Below are 26,827 nucleotides of genomic sequence, written 5' to 3'. Positions count from 1 at the left end.
CACCTATCATCATCATTATCATCATCGTCATCGTATTATTCTGATACGCTAAGGTGGCCTTTATTCTTTTGTTAATTTCCATTTTAGTATTGTCTGATTTAGTAATCCATGAGGAGATGTACTGCCTTGTGCATCACCTTTTGGGTAATGGTTTTCAAAGGCTATCTCCTTACCAGTTAACAAAACTTCTTTCCCTAATGTGACAAAGATTGCCCAACATTCAATATACTTACTCACATCTCAGCTGTGTGTTCAATGTTAGTATGGCATAATAGAGTATTTCTAGCACCAAACCAGACACGCTCTTCTCGTTTGTGACAATTTTAAACTTAACCTCAACTTGATTCCTCAGAAACATAACAATACAGATATTCCAGGAATTACTGACATTTGCTATTGTTTTTACCATTTCTGTTCAAAGTCACTCCAAAACACATTCTCATCTAAATCCTGAGTTTCCATTAGTTGACAGCTTCAACATTGTCATGATGGATAACGGGTTGACAGCAGTGGTACATGGCTATTAAGGGACGATTGTATAAAGCAGTTGACCTTAGTTAACACAGTATGTGATTTCAGATCAAGCTTAACTCAGAAATCTGTGTTTTACAAATGTTAATCCCAGATTTTATCATGGTGAGGTAAGGTGAATTGTGACTGGTGAAAATTCATGGATCAAAGTCTTGTTCACATGTAATCATCAGGTTACAGTGTAGTGACATTACAAAACAGTGCTTTTGCTCTGTGCAAATATAAACTGGAATAATAAAGACGTTGTTATTAACTCGTAAATGTGTAGCTATGCCACTATCACACCACTGAAGCTTGAAATTTTTTCCAGTCTATAAGGTTAATTTAAGGGACTTATCAGCTACATATGTAATGAGTGTAGATATTAATTTATTTCATAGCAATTGATGGAAATGTCTCACAATTTTTATGATTAATTTTGAGGTATGTTATAGACCCTCAGCGGCAGAGGAAGAAAGGAAAAATTGAAATATTTGCCATGAACAGTTACATATATTAATATTGACAACAGCCAATAGTGTTTGAACATCTCTAAATGTGGTCTCTCAGCTCTAGTAGCAGTAACTATAGAATGAGTATTAATTTTTGAACTATCGGACACATGGCTAAACTGCTAGGGCAACTGCATGAGTACTAATGAATAAAGAAGAAATAAGTAGGTATATATAACTTGTTTACCAAGTTATTATTTACCAGCACTGATTGAATAGCTGTTTCAATAGCTCAGCACTTATGTTCTGGTCTCTCTTATGAAGAAACCCAGTTTCAATCCCGGGTTCGATTCCCGGTGGGGTCAGGGATTTTTCTCTGCCTCGTGCTGACTGGGTGTTGTGTGATGTCCTTAGGTTAGTTAGGTTTAAGTAGTTCTAAGTTCTAGGGGACTGATGACCATAGCTGTTAAGTTCCGTAGTGCTCAGAGCCATTTGAACGATTTGAACCCAGTTTCAAATCCAGGTCAACCCTAAGGTTTTTTTTTCCATTTGATGCTACTTTCTCTGCTGTATTGGTCATAAATATAATTATAACAACACTACATTCTGAAATCACTTAACTCTTACAATTTTCAAGCGTTCTGAGCCACTGTGGTGGGCATCATTCTGTGTGCAAGAAACTTACATGATGTGAATTATGGTGTATTGTTTCCTTTCATTCACTTTGCAGATATCTGAGTATTCCGATGCCTCTGCTGAGGCCAACAAAGTGTGAACTCATTCTCAAAATTAAGGTTGATGGAGTAGGAATCTCCTGAAACTACAAAAAGAAACCAGCTATTGACTGCAGTGTGCATGCTATATTTAATATTAAGATGTTATGCTACTGAAAGCTTCAGATGATAGTTGGCAATTCGTTGAAACAGATATAGCAACAGCTTGCAGGGTTTTCCTCAAGATATTGGCCTGCATTTCCAGACTGAAGGAGGAATTCATCAAAATACCTACTGAAGAAAATAAATGACGAAAACACAGTGTAGTTTCTATCAAATTTTGAAGTTTCCTGGTATTCAAGGTTCTGTGGACTAAGCTCAGTGCAGAAATATGTAGGACTTGTCACTGATGGTTTACATTGAATGTACAAGTGATCTCAGAAGCTATGCTTAATCATTGCGTATTAAAATGTGTAAAAGCATCACACATAAATTTGGGATGAAAATCTTTCTGCAAAGAAAGTCCAGAACCAACAGAAAATGAAGCTAACTGGAGTAACAATGCAATGATTGTGGAATTTATTGACAACATATTTACACGTTTTTCTTGCTTGTTGTAGTAGCTTTATCAGATTTTTGCATTCTGTTGTAGCATTATGCTGCTGAGTACGATTTCCTGCAAAAAGTCTTTTTTCTATTAAGAGAAGTTCAAACATTGGTTCCTTTTTTTGTGTACTTTCCTTCATCATCATTATACGACTCTTTTGATAATAAATCCTGTGTACGTACAATGTATATGATTAATGTCTGCATTCAGAGATTGATAATCATGGTGATAGCTGATTTCTGTGGTGTTGTCAATCATGTTTCTACCTCCTTTGGTGGATCCAAGTTTAGTGTTGTACAATAGAATGGAGTCATGAACAGTGTTCAATTTCTGAACTAATGTCAGAATTGATCTCCACTCAGCGATGCTTATACAACAGGCCCTAAGAGTATGAAAATAGTGCCTGTAACTTCTCTACTCATTGTATCCCATAGCTCTGAATGATTTTCAATAGAGCTGCAAATTCAGATTCCTTCTAGTTTTTCATATGTAAACCATGGATTCCTTACTTTCGAATCATCATTCACAGATGCACAATCATAGTCATTTTGTTATTGTCTTTCAAATTCTTATTAAAATTTGTCTCATATCTTATTGGCAACACTGGTAATTTATATCCAAAAGTTTCATTGTGAGCTGTCTCAAACGTGCCTGTCCCACCCCTATACATACTTAATGCACTACTCTATGTAGATGTAGATCTACCAAACACAGTGTTTAGTTATTTTGTAATATTCTCCTTGTATGTAGTTTTTCACTGTTGATCAGTTCATATCCCAACAGTGTCAAAAAAGACATCATGTTCCTCTGATATACCAGTGTTATCTGAAGTCGCTGGGGTGTGTAGGGAGTGGGACGGGTGGATGTAGAGCATATTTAGTCTAGTATTGGAGTCTTAGAACAATAGACAGACCATCAGAGTATGGCAAAGTCACGTCTCTCACATTAAAAACTTGCTGACTAGAATTACTCACAGAAAAAATGGGAAGAAACTGAAGAGGTATGGGAATACCATAACTTCAACTTCAAAAATTTAAGGTAATCTCAAGTATCTGGTAGTATCTGGTAATGTGAAGAGGAATAAAGAAGGGCCAACATATCATTGTAACTGTTATGTATCTAAAGAAAACTTTTGACAATGTAAGCTGAAATTAACTGTCAGAAGTTTGAAAAACCCAAGGATGAAGTACCGATGAGCAATTTACAGTTATCTTTCATAACAATTTCTGTGTAAGTTGTACAGCAAAGTGACAAAAGTCATGGCATTGTGATATACACATATACAGATGGCAGTAGTATCACGTACATAAGGCATAAAAGGGTAATGCATTGGCTGAGCTGTCACCTGTACTCAGTTGAATCATGTGAAGAGGTTTGCAACATGATTATGGGCACATGATGGGAATTAACAGACTTTGAATGTGGAATGGTAGCTGGAGCTAAGTGTATGGGGCATTGCATTTCACTAGGGAATTCAATATTCCAAGATACACAGCATCAAGAGAGTGGCAAGAATACCAAATTTAAGGCATTATGTCTCACCATGGACAATGCAGTGGACGACAGCAATCATTTAAAGAACAAGAGCAGTGGTGTTCTTGTACTCCTGTCGGTGATAACAGACAAGGAACACTGCGTAAATTAACTGCAGGAATCAGCATGGGATGTACAACAAACATATCCATTAGAACAATGCAATGAAATTTGGCATTAATGGGCTATAATAGCAGATGACTGATATGAAGGCCTTTGCTAACAGCACGACATCGCATGCAATGCCTCTCTTGGACTCATGCTCATATCGTTTGAATCCTAGATGAATGGAAAACTGTGGTCTGGTCAGATGAGTCCCAATTTCAGTTGTGGTAGGGTTTGTGTTTGGCACGACCCCACAAAGCTGTGGATACAAGTTCTCAACAATGTACTGTGCAAGCTGGTGGTGGCTCCATAATGGTGTGGGCTGTGAACCGGGTCTTCTGGTCCAAATGAACTGATCATTGATTGGAAACGGTTATGCGCAGCTACTTGGAGAAAATTTGCAACTATTCAGGGACTTCATGTTCCCAAACAGTGATGGAATTTTTATGGATGACGGTGCACCATGTTATTGGGCCACAATTGTTCATGACTGGTTTGTAGAACATTCTGGACAATGATTTGACCACTGAGATTGTCTGACATGAATCCCACAAACATTTATGGTACATAATCGAGAGGTCAGTTCATGCACATATCTTACACTGGTGACAATTTCGCACTTATCGGCACCTATATAAGCAGCATGGCTAAATATTTCTGTAGGGAACTTCCAAAGATGTGTTGAATCCAAGCCATGCTGAGCTGCTGCAGTACACCAGGCGAAAGGAGGTCCAACATGATATTAGGAGGTATCCCATGACTTTCGTCACCTCAGTGTATATCAAAGGCTAAATAAAAGAAGTGAAAGAGACAATTAGAACATAAATAAAAATGCAAAGTGATAATGAAGTTGCAATGAGCAAATTATGTTATAGTCACAATTGAGAGTAAAACATTCTATGAAGAATTATAATGTTCCTGAGACAACCAAATGTAAATAAAGCAAATCAAGTTCTACAACAGTGGAGAATAAGAATGTGTAGCAGAAGTGAAAAAAAAATGTAATCTGAGGATAAGTACAAAGAGAGACATGACGAATTGCTGTAGGGAAACTATTTTTTTTTTTAAGTACTTTACCATTGCCAAACATTTACTTGGAATTGGTAAATACTTTACTGTATTTCTTAATTGACTTCTAGATCCCTACCCATACAATTTATTATTTCCAGTACTTAATTTCTAAGCTTTCTTATCCAGTTCATTGACTCAGTTTATAATCTTTAGTAATTAATTCCTTGGATTTCTAGATTCCTTAGCAGGTTTATTAATTGGATTAACTAGCCCATATGCAATATTTTGCTTAAATTATGTAGAGATTTAATTAGTAAAAATGAAGATTTAGGACTACATTTCATGGTATCACAATAGACTATGTTAGAGAGAGAGAGAGAGAATTAATGGATTTCCTCAAGATAATTTGATAAACTAGGTGATAAAAGTACTATATACATAAACTAATAAGTAAATGGTTATTTCCATGTTATATCTAATTCGTTTTAAAAATTCATCCACAATTCCTCTGAAATTTCATTTCTTAAAATACTTACATTTTGTATATAGTGAAAGAGGTTCTGATATATCATGTACTCTTTCATTGCATGTAATATCAACACAAATGTTTGAAGAGGTCATTTAATGCCACGAGACACCACAGCAATACTTGATTTGTGTATCTCAAGGGCAAATGGTCCATATTACCATGATTCCACTTCGTGATTACTTGGCAGCATGTCTAGGAGCATGCATGATTTCAAATTAATAGTGCAATAGCAGATTCTAACTTTCTACCACAATTGCTCTTCACATGCCAACATACATTACATAATAAGTGATAATACTGGCATAATGTTAAACTCTTGTTTTTAAAGATTGTACCCAAACTTTGTTTCAATAATTTTTTTGTTAGTCATCCATATGTTTTTAGATAGTAATTTACTTGTACTTGAAACTGTGTCTATTCAATGTCATATTACTTGTGTGCTGCAGTTCTGTTTTCTTGTATGCAGAAATAATCTTGGATCCAATACATATTGAATTAGCATTTAATGATTTGGATTTCTCTCAGTACATCCCAATTCATTTTTGCTGTAGTGTAATTAATTTTTATCTTGTTGTTGGTTTCTAGCATGTTTGGTGATCATTCTGTATTCTGTAAAGTGGTGTTATTGTTATTGGAGGTATATCAAATGTAAAACAGAACTCCCGGAATTACAGTCAATTCAGCTTCCATAATTGCGCATCCAAGTTAAAATTTCTGGAACAGTTATTCTGGAGCTCAGCACTCTATGTAAATGAAAAAGAAATTGAGAAAGTTATGTTGGTTAGCAACAAATATAACTAAAAAACTGTGAAAGTGAAGAAATGAGAAATCAACTTGAAAAAAGCTTGTTCGACCTTGATGCAGTCTAATTACAGTTTGTTTCCATGTGAAACTTCACATGTGAGCACACTAATGGACTTATGTATTATTTTCATGCCTTCTATTACTTATCCTTGATTATGAAAATGGCCTAGCTAGCAGAACAATGAAATACATGTCAACACGTACCCTATGGGTACTGTAATCACTAAAACTGCCCAATTTATTGTGTATAACCAAGTCCACTGAGAGTTATTGGGTGGTAAATATCCATACTAGTGAATCAGGAGCACAAAATTGTGCATGGTGCTTTCATTGGTAAGTTTGAAAAAATGTACAGGACATTAACAATGTCAGTTACTGTCAGTAAACATATTCAGAATGAAAGGGGTTCACAACCAACTTTAGAACATGCATATAAATGTACATTTTCAGGCATTTCAGTATCAGGATGGTCAGCTTCATGACTTTCTTAAAATGCTCTTCAGGCACAGGCAAACACAATGCTTCTTCAAGCAGAGGCAAGCAGTCTACACTACCAACATAATCTGTACTAGTTGTTTCATCCAGAGGGCCTCTTGACACTCTGCTACCCAGACTGCCATCAGTTACTGCAGTAGCATTTGAAATGGTAAAAATAGTACCTGCATCAGAGTCTCCTCCAAATTCTTAATCTTCTGCATGCCATTATGTAACATCTTTCTAGCAGTTCATTACATGTTCAGCCAGAACTCCGCCTGCCATGGATATATATCACCTCCATAATATCATTCTTACAGTTCTAAAAGAAACAGTCACGAATGTCAGTAAGAACTCTCTAAGAGAATTAACCAGGAGCTTCTAACACCTGAGGCTTGAACCGACTTGGTCATTGTTTTCCTAGGTTGACACATTGTGCAGCCATGCCAACTGCAGTACATAATTTGTAACTCTAAGTGCATGTCGCATTCTGTTACATCCCGTAGAGTTTGAGTAGGTCCCAATTCATGGAAATAACATTTTTTTAAGCTTTTAAATTTGACATATTTACTTTTCCCCTCTCTTGATGCACTTGGGTCAGTAGATGCACAATAGTCCACAGACCAATGCTAGACTACTACCATGATTAAGTTGTGCAGTAGGAGGAAGGGGGGGGGGCATCCTTGTGGGTACAGTAGACAAACATGAGGTAGGTATACACAACCATTGTTATTTTGTGCTAGGTGTTATTTGTCAGGGTGTTTTGGACTGGTTCTTTTTTGCAGCTCAATGCAAGCTGCATGAAGAAGCAACAGGGAAAAGATTGGGGACTACTTTGACTCTGTAAAGCTTCACACCCATCTTGCCTGCAGCACAGAGCTGAAACCTTTACTGCACCAAAGAAAAGGCATTATTTCCTGTGAATATAATAGCAATCAAACAAACCCGAGTTACATAGTAATTTCACAAGCTACAATATTTCCCATCGTACTGGGCAATGCTGAATGCTTGGTTAAGTAGAATCACAGACAATTATTCAGATTTTTACTGTAAAATAACATGCTGTGTACAATCTAAGACTCTGACATAAGTGATTTGTCAATTTTGAGACTAACATACAGACTAACAAACTAATCTAAGGCGACCATACATATGTATTACTTTACATGGTTATTATTTTTTTAAAAAAAATCTATGGTTGTATATGGTGTTTGCAGAGAGGTACTATAGTACATCATTCAAGAAATCTTCTACACTATAGTAGCATTTACTTTTAACATATTTTTCAAGGTCTCCTTAGTATTTTTTAGATCTGGGTCACTTTTCTCCTTACTGATTTTATTTACAAATTTCATGCCCATGTGGTGGAGTTTTTCATACAGTTTGAGTCTGTGGGTAGATAGCATGTAACTTGCCCTATGTCTGGTGTCACACTGATGCAGGAAGCAGTTGTCCTCAAAACATTGTGGGTTTCTTTTTGTGAAAATGAGAATCTCATATTTATACATTTTTGGAATAGACATTATGTCGAGCTTTCCAAATAGAAGTTTGCAATGTTTATTCTTTTTAGCTCCCACCATGGCTCAGATGATCTCTTTTTGTTGTGTAAAGGCTTTGGGCACATTAGTTTTCTTAGATGCATAGAAAATTATGCTATACTTAACTATTAAAATAAAATACATGTAATATATGGTTTTCTTAACCGTTGAATCAGTTATACTAGATAAGACATTCCTGACATACACAAGACTGTTCAGTCAACTAAGAATACAGTCTATATGATTGCTCCACAACATATTTTTATTTATTAACACACCAAGGAATTTGACACAGCTTTCAGTGTCCAATTTTTTTGTCCATATGGCTTATTTCACTTATACATCTTGCTGATTGTTTCTTGGTGAAATGAACAGTTTCAGCTTTTGCAAAGTTTAATTTCAAATTATTATTTTTTAGACATGCTTCCACTTCCCCAAGTGTCTGCTCAACATGACAGATTAAGTCTTCATTGATTTTTCTGCAGACTATTTCTGTTGAGTCATCTGGATAAAGGATGGTATCTGACTCAACTTAGCATGGCATATCATTGATGTAATACAAAAATAGTAGTTACCCTAATGTTTAGCCTTGTGGGACTCCTAATTGTATGTATTTTCAGCCAGAGAGGAATTTATTGCCACTGTTCATTACCAATTGTTTTCTGTTTGCCAAGTATAATGACATACAACTAAGAGATTTTCCTTGAAAACCATAACTAGTCAGTTTTTGAAGAAGCCAGTCATGATATACAGTGTCGAAGGCTTTGGTAAGATCACAAAAGATGCCTGATACATTCTATTATTGAGACAACTGCTAACTTTTGTGATCAATTCATTTATTGCATGGGTTGTGCTGCAGCCATTCCTGAAACCATACTGATTGCATAAAATAATATTGTCAAATGAATTGTAATTTTCTATCTGGTCACATGCAGCTCTTTCAAATATTTTTGAAGAAATTGGTAAAAGTGAGATAGGCCTATAGTTTCCCATTTCATCTTGTGTGCCCTTTTTATGAATTGGTAGAACTTCAGCATATTTTAACCAATCTGGAAAGCATCCCTCTTCAAAAGACTGGTTGATTATGAGGGAGAGTGGATGCACAATACTATGATATACTGATTTTATTATTATCACAACCCACTCAGTTTAAATTTTTTAGGGACATTATGACTTTAATGACATCAGAGCTTGAAAAAGGTGAAAACTTAACACTCAAACAATTTCTCTCTGCCATACTAGGAACTGTAGTTGGTCGTGAGCATTTACCAATTTTGTTACAACTGAAAAAGAAATTATTGAAGGATTCACACATGGCACTGGATTCTGTAATTGCCCTGCCATTTATCATTATTTTAGGAGGACATTTTCTCTCTGTTACACTTCCAACTTCACTTGTTACAACAGACCAAACAGCTTGGATATGTTGTTTGCATTTAAAATGAATGTATTGTGTCCAGTAAGTTTTTTTAGTTTAACTACTTTGTAAATCGTTTTTTGTATGTGCTTACATATTTACGAAATTCAAGATTTCGATTAATGTTCACCTCTGTATGCAGTTTCCTCTTCTTAATGCTAGACGCTCTAATTCATTTTGTTACCCATGACCTACTTTTATGAGACTCAGTCCATACTATTAATAAAGGAAGCATTCATTGTATAAGCTCATGAATCAGTTGAAAAGTTATTGTAATTGTCATCTGTCGAAGTGTGTTTGCTGACTGACCATACTGTGAGGCTTATGTTTTTAATAAATACCTTCACATTTTCTTGGCTGAAGTTGCTACATCTATTTGTTGTGGAACCTTAATTTATTTTGATGAAGATAAAGATAGTGCTGCATGGTCTGAGACTCATAAATCTGAACTATATCTTTCTTTGATGGTGTAATTATAACTACTTACAGTTTTTTTCCCACGTGGAATGTTTCCCACTATTATACTTACAGTTTTATCAATACATGTTGAATTAATTGCTGTAACTCTTGGGAATTGATCAGAATTTAGATTTAGCTCATTTGTGGCTACCAAATTCTTGAAATGTGAAGCAAATTTGTTATTAGTTCTCACATCTATGTTGAAGTCAGCATGTATAACTAGTTTCTTACACAGATTTTCAGTGTTTAAATTAGGTAACTGAGTTTCAAATTTATCAAAGAACACATAGCTTGTATGGTACCCAGGGATGCAATATATACTGGTAATCAACTTGTTATACTCTTTATGTTCTGTACGATTATTTTCAAACATAGTTCTTTTTTCAGATGGCTACAATTCTGTCTAATTTCATAGTTTATCGAGGAATTGACCAATACGCAAGAGCCTCCACACACGTTAGTTGTACAAAAGCTGATGGCCAGTTTGTAGCCTGGAAGTTTGTTAAGAAGACAGATATTTTCAGTTTTAAGCCAATGTTCATTTAGACTATTACCTTTACTGACTGTTTCATACTTTCTAACAGGATTTGCAGAATATAAAGCTTGCTGACCATTCCTTCAGATACACCTCCAGTGCTCAAATGCTTAATGAAATTAGTACTGAATACATTATCAGTAAAGCATCTTTAGAACTAGTTTGTTTACATGATAAAGTAACTTCTAACTGTGTATTGAATACTTCTTCAGTATTGTTAGAGTTGGGCCAAATCCAGTTGGAATTGGCCCCTTTCACTAGTTTCCCTGCATGTAGGCACTTAAGGCTATGGCTTGTTTGCTTTTGCAGCTGTTTTTGTGGATTATTTTGTCAGCAGCCTTGTTTATATCTGATATGAGTCTCTCCTTAACAGATCAGTTCAATTGTTGTCTTTGCCCTGTGAAACTAGCTTTTTCATAATCTTTGATGTCGAGAAGTCTTATGTTTTTAAACTTCAAACAAAAGTGTTTTAATTTTTCATTCATATGTCAAATTTCACTATTTATGCAAGACCAGTCCACCAGATGAAATCTCATAGGTAGATTCCTCACTGTCATGTTTATACTCAACAGCAAGAGGAAGAATGACAATTTTTTTTAGAAGTAAATCCTACAATGAGAACAACACAGTCACTTTTAGTAGAAATGGCACGTTCTTGTTCGGCACTGCTAAACACATTTTCAAACTTCATTCCAGGCTTAACAAATGCTGACACACTCACGTTTTCTTTTGCAGTGTCTGATGCAATGTTTGAAGCATTACGTGCACGGCTATCTCTGAAATTTTGAGTTTTATTCCATGATGAATTTGTTTTTGTGTTGGTGCAGAACTGTTCTTTGTAGATTTCATATCAGTTTTGATGGTCCACTTTCGCACGTGATTTTTAAGCACAGCATTGATGTCTTCGACACTTTCAGATGCAAGCTTTTTATTGGTTGCACATTGAATATGTGTAGAACATTGTTCCTCATCTACTATTGTTACACAGTCTTTTTCTAAGTTTTCCTTTCCTACCTTTTTAGATGTAGCACATTTCTTGGTGGCGAGTGAGGTACATGTTTTGAAATACTTAAATTCATCCACTTTTAAACTATTGCTGTTCCCAAAAATTTTGCATCTGAGTTCTAAAACAGCACATTTCATTTTTAACACTTCTATATCACTGTGCAAAGCTTGACTTATTGAGTCCTTGTCTTTGATAATGTTTAATACTTTTTTCACATGTTTCCATTACACCATCATCACACGACCACGAGTAGTCTACAGTTACCAATTTTATGTCTATTTTGCAACATTTTTGTGAAGCCACTACTTACAACATTTGCACTGAATACCTTTCCTGATTTTCCTGTCACACAACTTAGAATTGCTAACACTTTTTAATTCACTTTTATCGGAGCAGTTTACATCTATTCTGATTGGCACCATCTTGAAATATATATATTAGAAAACTGAGTAATGAAGAAATAATCTACACCCTCTGATTCTAGGAATGGATAAATGCCCCTTCTTGCTCCCCTTTTCAGAAGCACATACCTGTATAGTAAGCTTTTATTAAATTGGACACTTTGTTCTTATTGATATTTTACTGATCCCAGTGGTCACTTTAATTATGCTGCCCAAGAACCTTCAAGCTGTGCCAGTCATATTGAATTTCAGTTCTTTGTTATAAGTCATGCAGGGATCGATTATGGCTGGTTTACTTTGTTTGCTAACTTGGATGTATCACTTATCCTCCCTCAAATTTTTTATTGTAAGCAGTCTCTCCTCAGCTTTCCTGCAAGTTTGTCCTACAAACAGCTTGTTGAGGAAAAATGGACAGGGCAATAGTGACACATGTCAGTGAAGTAATGAAGCTCATTAGTTGGATACCAACTACTCACTCTCACTTTCCCTTCAACCATTAAAACTTTTCTTTTACTGGCCATACTAATCTAAAATGCATGTGCTTCAATACAAATCGTTATGGAAACTGACATCATTGGTACTGGTGACGTGTGAAGTCATTGTCACTACTGCTGTAGTGTGAATGCTCTAGTGTAACAATGAGATGAGGAGTCTATATGACATCTATTGTTTATGGAAGAGTAGAGAGAAGAATATGCCAGGTTGCCGCATTACAACAACAGATTTTTGTCTACAGTGCGTTGAGTCTTAGAAAATCATTTTGCTAACTGAGGCTGAAAATGAAATTATATATGAGGTATATGCATATACAAGGTGGCAATTATTGAACTATATGGAAAAAAAAACTTCATTCAACATGTGAACATCACTACAGATATTCAGATTTAGGTTATGACATGTTCAATATGCCTGCCATCATTAGCGATAAACTGGTGCAGACAAACAGCAAAATACTGCATGACTTGCTGAAGTATTGGAACATTTATGCTGTTGATGACCTCATGAATGGCTGTTTTCAGCTCATCAATGGTTTTGGGGTTATTACTGTACACCTTGTTTTTAATATAGCCCCACAAAAGGAGTCACATGTGTTCATATCCAGAGGATATGATGGCCAATTGAGGCCCATGCCAGTAGCCTGTGGGTGCCCCAGAGCCAGAATGCTGTCCAAAAAGTTGTCCTCCAGGACATCAAACACTCTCCTGTTTTGATGGGGTTGAGCTCCATTTTGCAAGAACCACATCTTGCTGAATTCGGGGTAACTTTGGATAATGGGGATGAAATCATCTTCTAAAACTTTCATGTACCGTGCCATCAAGGAATATTTCACCGTGACCAGACATTGCACACGACACAGTCACCCATTGAGGGTGAAGAGACTTCTCAATCATGAAACATGCATTATCATTTCCCCAAATGCTTGTTGACAAAGCCATCCAAATGCAAGTGGGCTTCATTGCTAAACCAAACCATGCATGTGCATACTAATTCCTATCATGCCTCATGGCCAATCGTGCAACTTGAATGCCCTAACCCAAGCTGTTCAGAAGTTATGAACATTTTATTTCATGTAGTTGAATAACTGTCATCTTGTACATTTGCTATTTTTAAGCAAGGAAAAGAAGTATGTTCCTTACAAGGAATGTGGCTGTACTGCAGAAATCATCACATTATGTACAAATTGTCATTGTAACTAATGTTGTTACAAGACAATTCAACTGTATTTTATTTGTTGACTTAATTATTGTGTGTGTGTGTGTGTGTGTGTGCAATATTGGAATATTGATATTGTTTTACACATGTTAAAACTTCATGGTAATGAGTGATAAACTAAATGCGAATTCAGGAATAATATTTACTTTCAGCCATCTAATACTATATTTCTTAGTGCAGCGTATTTAAAAAACCTAATTGGATGTTTCAAACAATGTCAACTCCAGATTGGAATGTTAGCAATGTATTGGAAAGAAAGACTGCTTCTTACTAAAAAAGATGACATGTTAAGTTACAGACAGGCACAACTAAAAGACATTTACATGTTAGCTTTTGGCCTCAGCCTTCATCAGAAAAAGAATAATGGAAGCAAGCACACTTTATGCACTCATGACTACCATCTACAGTCCAAGATGCTAGAGATGGCAGTCATGTGCATGTGAGGTGTGCTTGATTGTGTGAATGCATGTGCGTTTTCCTTTTTTGATGAAGGCTATGACTGAAAGCTAATGTGTAAGTGTCTTTTAGTTATGCCTATCTGCAGCTTAATGTATCATCTTTACAGTAAGTAGCAATCTATCTTTTACTTACATTGTTAATAGGCAGTTTCAATTGCCTTTGTGTGCATGCTCAATACTGCACAGATAGACTGAGTCCCTTGAAGTGGTGGCCTTGAGGTCACCACTTGTAGTTGTCAATTGTCTTGAGAGTTGTTTATTGTCCATCTTAAACAATCCAGGTCAATATTGACTTATCATCTTTGCTATTGCAGGAAGAAAACAATTTTTTGTCTGAGTGGCTATTCCAGAAGTTTCCTACAATCAAGAGCGTATTGACTTCTGGCATTGGTGTGACAGTTTTGAACCATCCTGTCTGGATCTGGCAGAGTACAGCTAATGGAATAAATTTCAACAAATGGTGGCCAGGTATAACATACTCAAGCTTTTTAGTTAGCTAATTACCAGTAATATTATGAAAATACTGCATGAACCAAGTAAAACATGCATTAAGGACTTAGGTTGGTGTGAATTTACTGATCATGTGCTTAATTTAATATTTAATGAATATTAGTATTGTTTAAAAGTGGTTTTGACCTGCTTTTTTGCAATAGTAGGGATTCTGTTCTTTATTATGATAATGGAAATTCAAAGGCAAAAGTCTCACATATAGCTAATTGATACATGATGCAGAGCTACCTGAAATGTGGGACAGGCCTGAACAAATTTCATAAGGCACTGTGCTCTTTATGTGCAACTGTGTCATCAATACAGTGTGAGGACTCTGATTATGGAAAAAGTACTGATAAACATGTGTTCAGTTATATGCTAATGACAGGGGTCACCACTGACTATCACAAATTATAACAGTGGGTAGGTGGACTACATTGCAGTAAAGCTCTCACAAATTCATTGCTGGCAGTACCAAAAACAACTGATGACCATATCTATCAACTAGAACTACTTCCTCACTAAGAGGCACAGAAACTACCACTCACACATGGACCTTTGCTCTCCAAATGTGACAGGCCACCATTGGATGTTTGAAGAATGCAAGAAGGAGCTTTTGTAGTGATGAGTTGTGGTATACAAGAATGAGCATGTTGGAAACTGCATGAGGCTCTGCAGCCTTTGTGCCACAAGGGAGTCATTCACATCGGTAGCTGAAGATGTTCATGTGGAATGAAATATGACCCTTGGTATATCTGCCATCTTCTTTTACAAGCAAAAGATACAAAAGCTTACCTTCTAACCACGTGCGTACATTTTCTTGCACACAGCACTTGCAGACAGTACACCACTCCTTCAGTCTTGAAATGTTAGAATGCATTGTGGAACATCTACAAATGTGAGGGTGCTTGTTTAACCACCTCGTATTACCTGATTGAAGAGTACACATCTTCAGCACAGCTCTGACCAGTATCCAAGAGTTGTGGGTGGCAGCTCAGTGGTTATGGATCAAGATGGTTCCAGTATTGTTCTGTTGTTTCAGTGCCTCAAGGAGTAATGCTATGTCATGTCACTAGTTCCAGCAGTGCTAAAGTGGATCAAATTTTGGACTTAGAGAGTTTACTTCAGACCAATGCATGCATCTCTGTATTTTGACTCCTCCAACTACCATTACCTATGACAGAATAGTGCTGCACTCAGGGTGTTCATTCACTGTCCACCAAAAAAAAGGCCTTTATAGTTAACCAACACTTCCAAGTATTTTTTTCCATAGGAAAAGTTTTATGCATCTTCAAATAAAGTACATTTCTTACAGAGTGTTTTCTCAGAGAAGGAAGTAACTGAAGTAAGAAGTGAAGTTAAGTGTATGTATGTTTTGGTGGTAGTATATCAGCAACAAATGACAGGGATTCTAAAGGTATCAGAAAGATTGTGTCAACTATACTTCATAAAAAGCTTCCACCTTTCTCTGCTCTGTCAAAGTTGAGTAACTTGATGGAGATTTGATGTTTACCAACTTCCTTGCAAATGTGATATAACAAACTTTGACTAAATGTATGTGCAGTAAAATAACTATAGAAGGTAAACCAGTACTATACTGTCTGCTATTAAAATCCAACAAGTTTTTCATATAGGAACTTTGCATCTCGTAGCAACATGCAGTGGAATATGGTGACACAAAGTTTCTTACCAGGCAGTTACTTATTGCTACAATGTTGTGAAAGAGTATGTGACAGTTCACAATGTGGGCAGCTTTAACTATCCTTTAGCTTCTTGTGTGCCACACTCCTAATTTACTAGAGATGTTAGTTACAAATCCACTACTAGGCTCATCTTGGTAGGAGGGATAACTTCTAGTTTTGATAGTTAATTTATGTATATTCATATTCAAAGCATGGGATCATGTATTCCTAGGGAATACTTTACTGTAAGCATAAGTTTTAAGTGAATAATTAACAGATTTACCACTACATTACAATAGCAGGCCCTTGACTTTTGCAAAATACATATTCATACACTCATACATATTTTCATCCTTTTAAGGTATATAGTTTAGCATTTTAATTCAGAAGATATCATTAATATTTCTTGTTGAAATAAATTCTCAGTTGTTACAGGCAGACATATGTAAATGCAAAGAGATTGGGCAGAGATGTCAGTCGAGGCGGAAGTACAGAGGCAAAGATGTTGTTGAATGACAGGTGAGGTACAAGTGGCGGCAACTTGAAATTAGCAGAGGTTACCCAGCAGGCCTCAACCTCCGCTAATTTCAAGTTGCCGCTGCTTGTACCTCACCTGTCATTCAACAACATCTTTGCCTCTGTACTTCCGCCTCGACTGACATCTCTGCCCAACCTCTTTGCATTTACATATGTCTGCCTGTGTCTGTATATGTGCAGATGGATATGTGTGTGTGTGTGTGAGTGTATACCTGTCCTTTTTTCCCCCTAAGGTAAGTCTTTCCGCTCCCGGGATTGGAGTGACTCCTTACCCTCTCCCTTAAAACCCACATCCTTTCGTCTTTCCCTCTCCTTCCCTCTTTCCTGATGAAGCAACCTTGGGTTGCGAAAGCTTGAAATTTGTGTGTGTTTGTGTGTTTTTTTATTGTCTCTATCAACATACCAACGCTTTCGTTTGGTAAGTTACAGTATCTTTGTTTTTAGATATAAATCTTGTGGTAATTCATACAAAAACTTTCTTTTGTTTCTTCACACAATAATAAGACAAAGATCCAGACAACACAGTACTCAGAGTTGCTGCATTTCAGCATATGGTCAATCTCTTATAACTCTGAATATCATATAGTGGCTATTGTTGCATCTCCTGGCAGACAGTTTCTCAGTTGCAGGTGATGGTTTTCCACTAAGAAAACTGTTACACATCAGCATCTGCATTTGTGCCGCTTCTCCTTCCTCTTTGTGCATATACAGCACTACTTTTTTTTTTTACGAAGTTTTACATTTGAAACTAACACATAAACATATGATCACACCATCATAAAATTAATCACTTACTATTGATCTGTAATTGGAAATAAGCGTTTGGTGTCAATGGCTGGGGGGCCCCTTGCGGGGCAAGTCCGGCCGCCTTGGTGCAGGTCTTATTACATTCGACGCCACCTTGGGTGACCTGTGTGCTGGATGGGGATGAAATGATGATGAAGACAACACAGCACTCAGTCTCTGAGTGGAGAAAACCCCCGACCCAGCTGGGAATCAAACCCGGGTCCCTTAGGACAGCAGTCCGTCATGCTGACCATTCAGCTATTGTGGCGGACATTGATCTGTAATTGAGGTCATGCGACAGTTTGTCTTCTGACAATGACTACTCTATTTTGGCCTCTCACACAATACATTAAACTGGGGTGCCATATTTCAGTTGAAGAATAGAAAGAAACTAGCCCTAGGTTTGCTTAACAACCGATGCTCGCTGGAAGATTTCTCCTCACAGAACAAGAAATTAGTGGCAGTATCAGATGCTGTTATCATTTGAACATCCCCCATATATCATGTTTATGACCAGTAGTGTACGTCTCAATGTTCAAAGTGGCTGATGAGTGAGGACATGCAAATTTACTATAGAAGCAGGTCCTCCCGTGCACACCATATCTCAATTATGTCAAGTCACTGGATACTGCTGGCATGCCGTTGTCAAATATTGTGATTTCTACTATGCCATCCTGCAAAATGTCCCATAACTACTCAAGTACAACACATTATTTTGCAGTGCTCCGGCTAAAAGCAATAGAGTGAAAATATGAAATACACTAGTTCCAAAATTAAAGCAACAAACCCCTACTTCCCTGTCCTGGGTCTAATTCATGATATAATCATACAAACTGTAAACAGATGTCCGTGCGATTGTATTCCACATCGAAGATACCATTATGGTCAATGAACAAACTTGCGAATGGCCAAATCAGGGCACCTATCATGTGAGATAGTGTTTGCTGTGTACACAGTCGTATATGGTGCTGTATGGCACAGTGAATATGCCTACCAGACTCTCTGTAGTGGGGGGACATAGGAAAATGATGTGGCCTGATGGCTTAATGTGAATCAGTCTATTGTTTTTTGGATGTGGCGACAGTTCATAGAGATTGGAACTGTATCCCAAAGACCAGACCAAGGCCAACCAAATGTGACATCAGAAAAAGGGGACCATTATTTGGCTGCAGTGAACGATGGTACTGGCTTAGTACTGCATGTCAACTGTCATCTCACATTGCAGCATCCGCTGGATATATTGTATCAAGGCAAATGGTGTACAGAAGACTTCTGAAGAGTGGCCTTTGTTGTTGGAGACATGCTGTATGTGTACCGGTACCTCTGACTCGTATCCATTCAAGGGAAAGTCTGGAGTGGCACTGTCAAGTTCCACCTGGATGGTCGAACAGTGGGCCAATGTTCTTTTCACAGATGAGTTCCAATTTGATCTGGAGAGTGATTCTCAATGGATACACATCTGGAGGGAATGTGGAACATGATTTTGGGGCCCAAAATTGTGGAAAGATACCAGTATCGAGGAGGGTTCCAAATGGTGTGAGAAGGGATTTTGCTGACCACTTGAAACCTCTTTGTGAACTTGTACAGTTAAATCAGCAAGGTTTACCAGCTGTTAGGTATCATGACGAGATTTTGGGATTTCATGTGGGGTTGTTGCAACATGCTGTAGGTCCAGACTTCATACTGATGAATGATAATGTTCGACCTCATAGAGCATGGGTGGTTGATATTTTCTTCGAAAAGGAAGAATTTGCATGCGTGGCATGGCCTGCTTGCTCTCTCAATTTGAATCCCACAGAGCAAGTGTGCTCCCTGCCGCCGTTGGATAAGTAGCTGAGCAGCAAGTCATATACTCCTAGCTCACTCGTTTGTTACATAGTTTAATTCTTAATTTCTTTGCGTGTTTTTGGTACTTGCATTGTTTAATTCATAAATTTCGGGCATATTATAGTATTTGAGAGTTGTAGCATCGCATTTTAGTACCTGAATAGTGTAAATTCGCGTAGTCATTTGTCTACTGTTTTTGTTTTGAACGGCCAGTGTCGGTTGGTCACAGTCAGTGTGCTCCCTGCCGCCGTTGGATAAGCAGCTGAGCAGCAAGCAAGTCGTATTCTCCTAGCTCACTCGTTTGTTACATAGTTTAATTCTTAATTTCTTTGCGTGTTTTTGGTACTTGCATTGTTTAATTCATAAATTTCGGGCGTATTATAGTATTTGAGAGTTGTAGCATCGCGTTTTAGTACCTGAATAGTGTAATTTTGCTTAGTCTCCTTCCGCCACCGAGCAGTGTCAGCAGTGCGCAAGTAGCAGCATTACTGCATTTACTAGGCAATCTTGTATTTTAATAACCGTTTAAATTTTGTCAATTTGTTTGCATTCTCTGTAAATTAGTTCAGACGTTCTTTGCAAAACAGTTTTTAGCATGGATAGGGACTGCAACTGCTGTGTTCGGATGCAGGCTGAGTTGGCATCCCTTCGCTCCCAGCTTCAGACAGTGTTGGCTTCGGTCACACAGCTTGAGGCTGTTGCCAATGGGCATCACTGTGGGGGTCCGAATGGGGGTTTGTCGGGGATGACCAGCTTGGCCCACGCATCCCCTGATCGGACTACGACTGTGGTTGCCCGGGATACTGCCCGCATTGAGGCTGATCCCTCACCTGTGGTAGAGTGGGAGGTCGTTTCAAGGTGTGGCAGGGGGCGAAAGACATTCCGGAGGGCTGAACGGAAAGCCTCTCCAGTTTGTCTGACGAACCGGTTTCAGGCTCTGTCTCAGGCTGATACTGATCTTCGGCCTGACATGGCTGCTTGTCCTGTTCCAGAGTTGCCCCTCGGTCTGCAAGATCCGGGCATTTGCAGAGGGTGGGCTTACTGGTAGTTGGGAGCTCCAACGTCAGGCGCGTAATGGGGCCCCTTAGGGAAATGGCAGCAAGAGAGGGGAAGAAAACCAATGTGCACTCTGTGTGCATACCGGGGGGAGTCATTCCAGATGTGGAAAGGGTCCTTCCGGATGCCATGAAGGGTACAGGGTGCACCCATCTGCAGGTGGTCGCTCATGTCGGCACCAATGATGTGTGTCGCTATGGATCGGAGGAAATCCTCTCTGGCTTTCGGCGGCTATCTGATTTGGTGAAGACTGCCAGTCTCGCTAGCGGGATGAAAGCAGAGCTCACCATCTGGAGCATCGTCGACAGGACTGACTGCGGACCTTTGGTACAGAGCCGAGTGGAGGGTCTGAATCAGAGGCTGAGACGGTACTGCGACCCGTGTGGGCTGCAGATTCCTCGACTTGCGCCATAGGGTGGTGGGGTTTCGGGTTCCGCTGGATAGGTCAGGAGTCCACTACATGCAACAAGCGGCTACACGGGTAGCAGGGGTTGTGTGGCGTGGGCTGGGCGGTTTTTTAGGTTAGATGGCCTTGGGCAAGTACAGAAAGGGCAACAGCCTCAACGGGTGCGGGGCAAAGTCAGGACATGCGGGGACCAAGCAGCAATCGGTATTGTAATTGTCAACTGTCGAAGCTGCGTTGGTAAAGTACCGGAACTTCAAGCGCTGATAGAAAGCACCGAAGCTGAAATTGTTATAGGTACAGAAAGCTGGCTTAAGCCAGAGATAAATTCTGCCGAAATTTTTACAAAGGTACTGACGGTGTTTAGAAAGGATAGATTGCATGCAACCGGTGGTGGAGTGTTCGTCGCTGTTAGTAGTAGTTTATCCTGTAGTGAAGTAGAAGTGGATAGTTCCTGTGAATTATTATGGGTGGAGGTTACACTAAACAACCGAACTAGGTTAATAATTGGCTCCTTTTACCGATCTCCCGACACAGCAGCATTAGTGGCAGAACAACTGAGAGAAAATTTGGAATACATTTCACATAAATTTTCTCAGGATGTTATAGTCTTAGGTGGAGATTTCAATTTACCAGATATAGACTGGGACACTCAGATGTTTAGGACGGGTGGTAGGGACAGAGCATCGAGTGACATTATACTGAGTGCACTATCCGAAAATTACCTCGAGCAATCAAACAGAGAACCGACTCGTGGAGATAACATCTTGGACCTACTGATAACAAACAAACCCGAACTTTTCGACTCTGTATGTACAGAACAGGGAATCAGTGATCATAAGGCCGTTGCAGCATCCCTGAATATGGAAGTTAATAGGAATATAAAAAAAGGGAGGAAGGTTTATCTGTTTAGCAAGAGTAATAGAAGGCAGATTTCAGACTACCTAACAGATCAAAATGAAAATTTCTGTTCCGACACTGACAATGTTGAGTGTTTATGGAAAAAGTTCAAGGCAATCGTAAAATGCGTTTTAGACAGGTACGTGCCGAGTAAAACTGTGAGGGATGGGAAAAACCCACCGTGGTACAACAACACAGTTAGGAAACTACTACGAAAGGAAAGAGAGCTCCACTCCAAGTTTAAACGCAGCCAAAACCTCTCAGACAAACAGAAGCTAAACGATGTCAAAGTTAGCATAAGGAGGGCTATGTGTGAAGCGTTCAGTGAATTCGAAAGTAAAATTCTATGTACCGACTTGACAGAAAATCCTAGGAAGTTCTGGTCTTACGTTAAATCAGTAAGTGGCTCGAAACAGCATATCCAGACACTCCGGGATGATGATGGCATTGAAACAGAGGATGACACGCGTAAAGCTGAAATACTAAACACCTTTTTCCAAAGCTGTTTCACAGAGGAAGACCGCACTGCAGTTCCTTCTCTAAATCCTCGCACAAACGAAAAAATGGCTGACATCGAAATAAGTGTCCAAGGAATAGAAAAGCAAATGGAATCACTCAATAGAGGAAAGTCCACTGGACCTGACGGGATACCAATTCGATTCTACACAGAGTACGCGAAAGAACTTGCCCCCCTTCTAACAGCCTTGTACCACAAGTCTCTAGAGGAACGGAGGGTTCCAAATGATTGGAAAAGAGCACAGATAGTCCCAGTCTTCAAGAAGGGTCGTCGAGCAGATGCGCAAAACTATAGACCTATATCTCTGACGTCGATCTGTTGTAGAATTTTAGAACATGTTTTTTGCTCACGTATCATGTCATTTCTGGAAACCCAGAATCTACTATGTAGGAATCAACATGGATTCCGGAAACAGTGATCGTGTGAGACCCAACTTGCTTTATTTGTTCATGAGACCCAGAAAATATTAGATACAGGCTCCCAGGTAGATGCTATTTTTCTTGACTTCCGGAAGGCGTTCGATACAGTTCCGCACTGTCGCCTGATAAACAAAGTAAGAGCCTACGGAATATCAGACCAGCTGTGTGGCTGGATTGAATAGTTTTTAGCAAACAGAACACAGCATGTTGTTATCAATGGAGAGACGTCTACAGACGTTAAAGTAACCTCTGGCGTGCCACAGGGAAGTGTTATGGGACCATTGCTTTTCACAATATATATAAATGACCTAGTAGATAGTGTCGGAAGTTCCATGCGGCTTTTTGCGGATGATGCTGTAGTATACAGAGAAGTTGCAGCATTAGAAAATTGTAGCGAAATGCAGGAAGATCTGCAGCGGATAGGCACTTGGTGCAGGGAGTGGCAACTGACCCTTAACATAGACAAATGTAATGTATTGCGAATACATAGAAAGAAGGATCCTTTATTGTATGATTATATGATAGCGGAACAAACACTGGTAGCAGTTACTTCTGTAAAATATCTGGGAGTATGCGTGCGGAACGATTTGAAGTGGAATGATCATATAAAATTAATTGTTGGTAAGGCGGGTACCAGGTTGAGATTCATTGGGAGAGTGCTTAGAAAATGTAGTCCATCAACAAAGGAGGTGGCTTACAAAACACTCGTTCGACCTATACTTGAGTATTGCTCATCAGTGTGGGATCCGTACCAGATCGGTCTGACAGAGGAGATAGAGAAGATCCAAAGAAGAGCGGCACGTTTCGTCACGGGGTTATTTGGTAACCGTGATAGCGTTACAGAGATGTTTAATAAACTCAAGTGGCAGACTCTGCAAGAGAGGCGCTCTGCATCGCGGTGTAGCTTGCTCGCCAGGTTTCGAGAAGGTGCGTTTCTGGATGAGGTATCTAATATATTGCTTCCCCCTACTTATACCTCCCGAGGAGATCACGAATGTAAAATTAGAGAGATTAGAGCGCGCACGGAGGCTTTCAGACAGTCGTTCTTCCCGCGAACCATAAGCGACTGGAACAGGAAAGGGAGGTAATGACAGTGGCACATAAAGTGCCCTCCGCCACACACCGTTGGGTGGCTTGCGGAGTATCAATGTAGATGTAGATGTAGAAGTCCAGGATGCATTAGGGACACCAGTTGCATCATGTTAGCATTCAGCAACCACTCTCCAAGACTTGTGAGCAGCTCTGCAGGAAGAATGGAAATTATTGCCTCACCATGAGATTGATGACATTATTTACAGCATGCCCCATCATTGTCAGGCCTGTGCTGCTGCCAGAGATGGTCGCACTCCATCCTGAGGACATTAACCAGTTGTCAGAATCTGTGTCTAAATTCGTAACTGGGAAAAAATGAAGAGCATATTTGTCTGCCATTATGCATGTTGCTGTTGTTAACATTCAGTATATTTTACATTGTTTCTACATTATTATCACCTGTTTATAGTGTTTTGTGGCAAAATAAATGCAGCTTTGCAAAACTCCTGTTTGTTGCTTTAATTTTGGACACCAGTGTATAAGCTTATGCAATGAATGTTTCCAGCTACACAGGAACTTCTCAGGGTTATGTTTTAAGTGCCTGACTGTTTACACTAACTACAGAGTGGGAGTGAGTAAATTTCTCTGTGACAAGATGATTTAGTCATTAACAATATTGTGGTTTTAAGACAAACAACTGTACTTAAAAAGTAAAATAAAGCACTTTTCTGGATACATAAACACAATTATTTCAAAATGTATAAATAAAGAAATAGTGGGTTCCAAACAAAATCAACCAAGTTCTACTTATACAATCTTTGTTTCAGATATGAGCTGTTTATGTGCACTATGATCAAAATGTTCAACACATTCAGTGCAAGCTGCACATTTTAATCTTATCGAATCATGTCTTCTCCTTCTCCTCAACTTTTCACCCTTTCAGTTGTCTATAGCAACATTTGAAGAACACCAAATCCAGAAATATTATATTGTGCTTTCTTGAAGATATGGGATGACAACTCAAAATGAAATGTTACGTTAAGTCATTCAATCCCCGGATCAAGATGGCGCTGTGTGTAGGTAGTGAACTGTATACCTTTGAAAGTAAATCAAAAAATAATGTAGGAAAGTGTGCAAAATATGTTAATTTTGCTATATAATGTGATGATAACTGAATTTCATGATTCATTGTATCAAAAGTTACTGAAAATATTGTGGCAGAAGTAAACAGAAAAGTGAATTACTAGTGTGACGCAAGCACATATTCACATGAGTATAACCACCATGTAGTGTCTGAAAATTTAAACTCAGAACTATGTTCCCGCAAAAAGAGAGCAAATAAAGGTATCATGTGTTTTAACTATAAGACTATTTATCATCTCAGTAATGCGAATGCTAATCTAAGTCAGAAAATTTGGTTCTGCTCAAAATGTGAAAACAAAGAATTAGGCATAAAGCTAAATGAATAGAGATCCACTACCAAAATTATTTCAGTGGTACTTCAGCAAATATCGCACTTAAAACAAAAAGTAATACAGCATGAAGCATTTAGTGTGTTGGAAGAACTCAATAATGGTAAGACCCAAAGTACTTCAAATGAAAATGAAAATTTTTGTGCAAATCTTTGCAAAAAGTGTTCCAAAAAGACAAGGAATGGTGTCGTATGCGTGTGCTGCAAAAGCACATTTCATTATTGATGTGGCAAACTAGAACCCTCACTAAAGAACAATGAACATTACGTACAAGTGTGGAAGTGTGAATTATGCAGGCTCAAGAAGAATAGCAGTCCAGATCTCTCCGAGACTTCTCATATAAACATCGCAATTAGTGCTCGCCAGTCATACAAGTGAAAAAGGGTTCTAAGGACTATAGTGTTTACAGTGACAAAACCCTTTCATCACAATTTATAGGTGAAGGCACACATAATCGGCATATGACAGACATTCAAATAAGTGGTGCTAAAGTGAATAACAGCTCTGAAGATAATCAGTCCAATCAACATGCAGCTACTCCCGAACACCATCACCCACAATCTCAAAGCTGCAAAGAAGAAAAATCAAGAAGAAAACTGACGCTTATTGCTGACAGCCATGGGCACAGAATCGCCTCTCATATACTAAATGAGGCATCTACATCGATTGCTGCTGCGGGATTCATCAAACCAGTTGCAGGTTTAACTGAACTGAGGAAACATGCAAACTTGGCAGAAGTCAGTAAGTTGTCCACAAATGATTACGTTGTGATAATTGGAGGACCAAAAGATATATTTAAAAATGAAACACCAAATGCCTGTCAGGAACTTAAGGAATGTTTGAGTCACAAAACTCATACTAATGTTGTTGTTCTCAACACCCCTCATTGTCATGATTTAGCACAATGGTCATGCGTGAATCATGAAATAATTGCAGCTAATAAGCAATATAACTCAGTTGCTAAATACTCCAAAAACATTTACATAGTGAATATAAACAATATTGGCCGCCAATTTCACATGACGTTATGGTAAGTCATTCAAACCCTGGCCTGGGAAAATGACTTCTAGTGAATTAAGTGATGAGTGAAACAGGAAATAAGCCTCAAGAAATAATCACATGGTCAATATCATTAGATGACCATCAGCAATCTGTTTCTAGGGCTTTTTAAGGCTAAATGTTAAGACTGGTGATACTCCAAGATGTAATAATTCACCAAACAGGCCAAGTTTATGGGGAGAAGCTAAGCTATCGAAGTGTAGTTATGAATCAAGAAAAACCACTAGTAGTAAACTCTGTGTGTCCCACCAAAACATCAGTGGTCTCAGAAACAAACTGGAGCTTCTAAATCTTGATGTTATTGATGTTGAATCTGTAAACCATACACAAGTAATATGTCTTACAGATCACCATGTGAGAAGTGGAACTAAAATGCCTCAAAC

At 38.4% G+C, this 26,827-nt stretch overlaps 1 protein-coding gene across 3 annotated transcripts in view; it reads left to right on the top strand.

Annotated features, from left to right (window-relative positions):
- Positions 1–26,827, top strand: part of LOC124615258 (serine protease svh-1-like) — a 451,576-nt gene that overhangs the window by 170,361 nt on the left and 254,388 nt on the right. For all 3 annotated transcript variants that reach the window (XM_047143026.1, XM_047143011.1, XM_047143016.1), the window contains one exon: positions 14,580–14,733. In XM_047143026.1, the coding sequence (XP_046998982.1) occupies positions 14,580–14,733 (154 nt within the window). The remainder of the gene's footprint in view (positions 1–14,579; positions 14,734–26,827) is intronic.

Source organism: Schistocerca americana, chromosome 1, assembly GCF_021461395.2.
Source record: "Schistocerca americana isolate TAMUIC-IGC-003095 chromosome 1, iqSchAmer2.1, whole genome shotgun sequence".
Taxonomy (NCBI): Eukaryota; Metazoa; Arthropoda; class Insecta; order Orthoptera; family Acrididae; genus Schistocerca; species Schistocerca americana.
The sequence above is the reverse complement of the archived record's forward strand: the minus strand, read 5'-3'. Positions and strand labels throughout refer to the sequence as shown.